This window comes from Triticum dicoccoides, chromosome 5B (assembly GCF_002162155.2).
Source record: "Triticum dicoccoides isolate Atlit2015 ecotype Zavitan chromosome 5B, WEW_v2.0, whole genome shotgun sequence".
In the NCBI taxonomy this organism is placed as follows: Eukaryota; Viridiplantae; Streptophyta; class Magnoliopsida; order Poales; family Poaceae; genus Triticum; species Triticum dicoccoides.
Window position 1 is genome coordinate 461891562 of NC_041389.1, and position 7591 is coordinate 461899152.

The following is a 7591-nucleotide window of genomic DNA, read 5'->3' on the forward strand; positions in this document are numbered from 1 at the left end:
ATAGCAGCTTTTTGAAATAAGATATTCACTTATACCACCTAATAGTATGACGGTAGCATTGCTTTCGTGAAGCAAATTTGGTAGCTGATCGCTTAGCTAGCCACTCCTATAGTACAGGTCTTCTGATTTTTGGGAAAGTTCTATCCCCGATTTTAATTCTCAACTTCTTGTAAATGACATGTCTATCATTTGAGAAACAAAGTCTTATTGATGTAAAAAAAAACCTAATAGTATGATGGTGCATTGGCAATTGCAAGCAAAAGATCAATACCTCCATCACGGATCTGCATTCCAAGTCCTCGATGTGAATCAGCTATAGTTATGTTATCAAAGAGCAGCTTCTCAAAGTTGAAAAAGCTTGCACTTCCAAATTTGATAGCGCATGATTTAGTACGGATCCAGCAATTTGTCGCTGTCAAGTTATAAACAGGCCCTGTGCTAGACTTCGGGCAGATTGCATCATCTCCGGTGTCTATGTGGCAATCGGCGATGATCGTGTTATTTGAATCCTCAATGTCAATCCCGTCATTGTTAGGAGTGTCAAAGTCCCCGTATATAGAGACATTGCGGATCACCGAGTTGTCACACCTGACAAGATGCAGGCTGCAGAGAATGCAAGCATATCAAGTATCACCGACATAATTTCGCCTATCCTACCTAAATTGTAAACATCGATTTGTTTGTGGTGAACCTTCAACGAGTAAAACCAATAACAACAACTGATTTTGAGCATAAAAATAAACAAAAATAACAATGACAACGGTGAATGTGATGTGTGTACTTAACTAATTCTAGTATCATTAGAGTTCAGAAGTCTTCAGACAGAGTGAAAGGATTGGACAAGTCAGTACATTTACATGAGTACACTGCATTTGTTCAATCAGTTTCGAGGTTTCGCCAGTGGCAGTATGTTGTATGAGTACGATCAGAGTGAAGTGAGGGAACAAGAAGTGCTCACCACCAGTAGGCCGGCTGGTTGAGGGTGATGTCATGGACCGCGACGTCCTTGGAGTCGATGAAGCCGAGGAGCCGCGGGCGGCACTCGTCGCCCAGGCAGTCCCCCGTGGCGTTCCAGCTGACCATGACGTTCTTCTGGGCGCTGGGCGTGACCACGAAGGCGCCGCCCTGGCCGTTGATCTCGCCGCCGCCGGTGACGCCCGCGCCGGTGGTGTTCTCGGCCAGCACGACGTACCAGCGGCGGAACTCGGGCGGGTAGTCCCGCTGCCGGGTCCCGCCGAGCAGCCGCGCGCCGGGGGCCACCTCGAGCACCACGCGCGAGCGGAGGCGCACGGTCGCCGTCAGGTAGTCCCCGGGCGCCGGGAGGAGCACGCGGCCGCCCCCCGCCGCCGCGCAGGCGTCGACGGCCGCCTGGATGGCCGCCGTGTCGTAGCGCGACCCGTCGCCGGCCGCGCCGTAGTCCGCGACGGAGAAGACGCGGGCGGGCGCGGCGGACCGCGCGGCGGCCGGCGGCGGCGGCGGCAGAAGTAGCAGGACGGACGCGGCCGCCGCGAGCAGGAGGACTGCCATTGCTCGTCTCCGAGCTAGCGATTGTGGAGCTGCTGTGGAGGCATGGGGTGGGAGAGAACCGCACGCGAGCGGCTCCGCTTTTGCGGTTGGATCGGAGGACATGTCGCCGTCATGGGGAGGAGGAGGAAGATGAGGTGGGGGCGAGAAAGGGGTCTGTCGCTGAAAGGGGGTGAGCGGATAAAGCTGCTGCAGGGTGCTGAATGGGAGCTGATTGGTGTCGGACCGGTTGTTTTTGTGCGAATCAATCGCGGGCTGTGTTTGACTTGCTTAAAATGAGTAAAATGCACTTGAGATAGTAGTATTTGTCAACCGGTTCTTCTTAAAGTGGGGATATTTAGACCTGGTACAATGCAGGATGCTGATAAATATTTAAGTTAAATACACTACGGGTGCCCTAACTTGTCCGGCGCGGTCAGTTTGATGCCTAAACTTAAAAAATACACAAAAGTGGTGCTGTAACTTGTCTAGGCGTTCAAATACGGTGCCTCTAGAGGTATGCCGCCGTATCAAGTGCCCGTGGGGCATGTCAGCGTGTCGCTGGGCCACATGCCAGTGGCTGCAGGTGTGTTGTGAGCTGTGCGTGTAGTTTTTTTTATAGAAATGCCCCTAGACTTTAGTTAATTCTTAGAAAAAATAGTTACGCATGCTGGACGCAAGCTGCTTTTTTTTACGGAAACGCGTTTGTATTTTAATTAATTCTCACAAAAATATAAACACAAACCGGCATGAAGAGAATTCAAACCACGGACATCCTGGTTGCCTAACAAACAAGTGGACCGAAAGGCCACACTTTGGTTTACATTTAACTGCTAGCTAGCAACTTATATGCATGATTCCGCGTATCGCTTTGCACATATTTTCCGAGTGAAGTTTCTGTTTATTTTCATGATACATAAATTTTCCTATGGAAAAATAAAATAATTATCAATCTGCAATTATTGTTTATTTTATATCTTTACTCTATTTTCATTATTGTGTACCTTGAAGAGATAAACATGAATTTTTTCTAAAATTTATGTGGACATAAAAAGTTGAACGTATATTAAAAATTATTGTGTAAATTTATGCATCTTCATTGAGGACCATAAGCACGAACAATTATTGTGTATCTTCATTCTATTTTTAAAATACACAATTATTGAAAATTGAAAATATTGTATTTTAAAAACTGTTCGACGTGTATTAAATATTATTGTGTGACAATAATAAATGCCAGAAATGTACTAACATGAGCGTGTTTGTAGAAATTTAAGAATAATATTACACAATATTTTTTAATACGCATTCAACATTTTCAGAAAACACGGTGAACATTTTTCAAAATAATATGAAAATGAAAAATGAACATGAAGCGTGAACGTGTCTTTCAAAATATGCTCACCATGTTTTTAATATACATTCAACTCTTTAATTCCACATCAATTTTAGAAAAAGTTTGTGTTTATCTCTTGAAAGTACACTATAATGGAAATAGAATAGAGATACAAATAAACAAAATTATATATTGATAATTATTTTATTTTTTCACATGGAAAACTTATGTATCATGAAAACTAAATAGAAACATCACTCGAAGAAAGACAAGATAGTAACTTGGAATAAATAAAAAGAAAATTACTCAAGTAGAAGCATATGCAGAGCGATACGTGCAATCATCTATATAAACTGCTTGCTGATAATTAAGCGCAAACTAGACCGTGGCCACCTGGTCCGCTCGATTGTCAGGCAACGACATATCCCATGTTCGAAGTCCTTGTACACTGACTTGCTGGTATTTTTTGCGAGTATTAATTAAAATTAAGGGGTATTTTTTGCGAGAAGTAATTAAAATCCAAGGGCATTCCTTAAAAAAACAACATGCATAGCTCACAGCGCGCTTAGGCAACTACTAACATGTGGCCCAGCGACAGACTGGAATGCCACGCGGGCACTCGATACGACGACATACGTCCAGAGGCACCGTATTTGAACGCCCAGACAAGTTACGACATCACTTTTGTGTATTTTTCAAGTTTAGACACTAAACTGACCACGCCGAACAAGTTAGGGCACCTGTAGTGTATTTAACTCTAGACATTTGTATGACCACACGTGGACAAGCTCTAGCCCCGCCGCAACAGTAGGGGTCTAGGGTCCAGCCCCAACGTCCGGAGAACTAAGAAGAAGGGTTGCTCCCCTCCCCTTCCCTCCCTACCCCGTCGGTAGCCGCTCCGGCTCCGGCGTCCACCCTTCTCGACGGCGGCCACTCCGGCCCCGGCGACCACCCGTCTCGTTGCTCGGCTCTTCGGCCCCGACGGCTCTTCCCCTCCTACGGTCATGGAAACTGGATCTCGTAGTCCCCCTTCTGTCACATCCTCGCTGCCTCGCGAGCGGCCTGTGGTGTCTGGGCTGGGGCTGTCGGGCTCCCCCGGCTTGGCACGCTCCTCGTCGGCGAAGGCGGCACATGCGGAGTTGACCGCTCCATGGGTGGAGGCGGCCTGGCGCAAGCCTGGACCTTCTCGCAAGGCCATGTGGCGCCGACGTCGTGCTCTGCGGCGCCGGCAGGAGGCTGACCTATCGGGCAGGTCGGTGTCCCCTTCTTCTTCTGAGCGGCGTCAAATCCCGTCGGATCTTTTCAGGCTCTGTTTTCAGTGCTTCAAGGAGGGCCATCAGAGGCATCAGGTGCGGGATGTCGGGGCACGTCTCGTCGCAGTGCGCGCAACCTAGGAGTCCCATCTCGGCAGAGGAGCTGCGAAGGGCGGTCATCGCTAGGGCGGCTGGGGCTACGCCGGTGGCGAAGAGGCAGGCTCGGGACAGGGGAAGGCTGTTGTTGGAGCCTAGGCAGGGGGCGCCGTGGGCGTCCCCCTCGCCGGCTGCGCCCAACATCCTCCCGTTGTTCCCGGAGACGCCGCCGCCGTCGGTGGAGGCCTGCATCCTGCCCCGCTCTTCGGCCATGAACGACATGGAGCGTCGACTGCAATTGGCGGTGGTGATGTATGTGGGGGGGGGGGGGTCAGAGGCCATGGATTTCCCGTGATATGGCGGCGGAGGTCTTGTCGGAGCAGCTTGACATTCTGTGGCACAGGTTCTCGGTGCACAAGTACCACCCGGAGGATTTCTTGGTGGTGTTCGCAGGTCATGAGTTCAGGAACAAAGCTCTTGCTGTCCCTTCTGTATCCCATGGGGGGTGCAGCTGTTCATCAAGCCCTGGCTGAGGCAAGCGCAGGCGAAGTCCAAGCTGATGAGGATGCAGGTGGATCTGATGATCGAGGGGGTGCCGTCTCATGCTTGGGACAGGGACACGATGGTGGAGCTCCTGGGGCAGCTCGTGCCTGATTGATAGCTTGGCGCACGAAACTAAGAGCAGAGAGGATCTGTCGCTCTTCAAGCTCAGGGCTTAGTGTGTGGATCCGGAGGAGGTGCCAGTGGCTCGCTGCCTCTGGGTGCCAGAGCCATCGCTAGCGAGTTCGAACCCTGTGGCGCGACGTGATTCTTTCCGGCAGCTGCTTGAGTATCCCATGATCATTCATATTGGCAGAGTGCGGGATTTCACCCCTCCGGAGCTTTGGGGACGAGTGAACAACGATGAGGACGATAGCGGGCAGAGTGGTTTGCCGGATAGTTCTCGTGATTCAGGGCCGGGTAGCCATTGGTAGGTCCAGCATTGGACACGCGGTGTTTGCGATGATCATGGTGCAAGCAGACGGGCGGCGGAGCAGGCCAGAGCTGGAGCTGGTGGCGCAGGCAGATCGTACCGGCAAGTGTTGGAGGGGCGCGTGGGCCCATCAGACTGGAGAATTCCACCAATGGGAGCAGGTGGGGCCTCAGAGGTGGGGAGCCATAGGACTAGGGTCGTGGGGCAGTCAAACATTTCAAATGGCCCTTTTTGGTCTTCAGGGAGGAGCGGGAATCCGTTGCGGACAGCTGTAGGACTCGTTCCATTGGATCCGCTGGCAAAGGACAAAGGGGTGACCAGTCCCCCTGTGACGCCCGGATACTTAAGCTACAGTGAACCTCTGCTAATGATGCCATGTCACCTTGATTATTGTTACTAATCTCTGTAGGACCTTGAGAAGAGGTGTCTAGAGGAGGGGGGGGGGGTGATTAGACACTAAGTGCCAAAGTTGCAATTTTTAACCTTTTTAAAGTTTAAGTGGAGTTTAGGCACAAGTTTAACATTCACAACACATATCAAGCAAGCATGCAAAGAGTATATGAGCAGCGGAAAGTAAAGCATGCAACTTGCAAGAATGTAAAGGGAAGGGTTTGGAGGATTCAAACGCAATTGGAGACACGGATGTTTTTGGCGTGGTTCCGATAGGTGGTGCTATCGTACATCCACGTTGATGGAGACTTCAACCCACGAAGGGTAACGGTTGCGCGATTCCACGGAGGGCTCCACCCACGAAGGGTCCACGAAGAAGCAACCTTGTCTATCCCACCATGGTCGTCGCCCACGAAGGACTTGCCTCACTAGCGGTAGATCTTCACGAAGTAGGCGATCTCCTTGCCCTTACAAACTCCTTGGTTCAAGTCCACAATCTTGTCGGAGGCTCCCAAGTGACACCTAGCCAATCTGGGAGACACCACTCTCCAAGAAGTAACAAATGTTGCGTTGATGATGAACTCCTTGCTCTTGTGCTTCAAATGATAGTCTCCCCAACACTCAACTCTCTCTCATAGGATTTGGATCTGGTGGAAAGAGGGTTTGAGTGGAAAGCAACTTGGGGAAGGCTAGAGATCAAGATTCATATGGTAGGAATGGAATATCTTGGCCTCAACACATGAGTAGGTAGTTCTCTCTCAAAAATAGGATGCTGGAAGTGTAGGTTCGTTCTGATGGCTCTCTCCACGAATGAAGAGGAGGTGGAGGGGTATATATAGCCTCCACACAAAATCTAACCGTTACACACAATTTACCAAACTCGGTGGGACCGAATCAACAAACTCAGTCGGACCGATTCAGCAAATTTAGTGACCGTTAGGATTTTCGGTGGGACCGAAATGCAACTCGGTAGGACCGATTTGGTTAGGGTTAGGGCATAACGTAATCTCGGTAAGACCGATTACACAAACTCGGTGAGACCGATTTTGGTAATAAGCTTTCCAGAGAGTTGGTCAAACAAACTCGGTTGGACCGATTACTCAAACTCGGTGGGACCGATTTTGGTAATGAGTTAACCAGAGAGTTTGCATTGTAATCTCGGTAGTACCGATTGCTCAAACTCGGTGAGACCAATTTTGATAATGGACATACACAAAGAGATTACAATCCCATCTCGGTGAGACTGAGATCCCTATCGGTGAGACCGATTTGCCTAGGGTTTGTGGCAGTGGCTAAGACATCCAAACTCGGTGGCACCGGATAGAAAGAATCAGTGGGGCCGAGTTTGACTTTAGGTTTAGGACATATGTGTGGAAGTGGGAAAGTAGTTGAGGGTATTTGGAGCATATCACTAAGCACTTGAAGCAAGAGGCTCATTAAGCAACACCTCATCCCTCCTTGATAGTATTGGCTTTTCCTATAGACTCAATGTGATCTTGGATCACTAAAATGGAAAATGAAGAGTCTTGAGCTTGAAGCTTGAGCCAATCCTTTGTCCTTAGCATCTTGAAGGAGTTCCCACATCCTTTAGTCCATGCCACTCCATTGTTGAACTTATCTGAAACATACTAGATAAAAGTGTTAGTCCAACAAGAGATATGTTGATATTAATTACCAAAACCACCCAGGGAGCACTTGTGCTTTCAATCTCCCCCTTTTTGGTAATTGATGACAACACACATCAAAGCTCTAGATAAAGATATAGAGAATAGCAAGGAAAGCTTTGGAAGGACATGTAACAAGCATAGGCTCCCCCTACATGTATGCAATCATGTGAATATGAAATATAGAAGCATGTGAGAGCATAACCATGATAGAGCAGGCAATGTATTACATGTATCTTGGCCATATGCATCAGAGCAAAAAGTATTAAAGGAAATACCTTCATGCCCATGAGTCCTTCTTGCAAACAGTATGTACATCAGCAAGAATTCCTCATTCACATGATTGTGATGCATATACTTACCTTGTAGTCTTGAG

General features: G+C 48.8%; 1 protein-coding gene across 2 annotated transcripts in view; it reads right to left on the reverse strand.

The window, feature by feature from the left end:
* The window catches only part of LOC119310819 (exopolygalacturonase-like), a 2807-nt gene extending 1122 nt beyond the window's left edge, over positions 1-1685 (reverse strand). Inside the window, exons 1-2 of one of the 2 annotated variants that reach the window (XM_037586437.1) lie at positions 959-1685; positions 272-588 (exon numbers count right to left, since the gene is read on the reverse strand). In XM_037586437.1, the coding sequence (XP_037442334.1) occupies positions 272-588; positions 959-1629 (988 nt within the window). In that variant the 5' untranslated portion in view covers positions 1630-1685. Of the gene's footprint in view, positions 1-271; positions 604-958 lie in introns of both variants that reach the window. The other variant, XM_037586436.1, reaches the window with a different exon arrangement.
* Positions 1686-7591: the final 5906 nt, after the last annotated feature.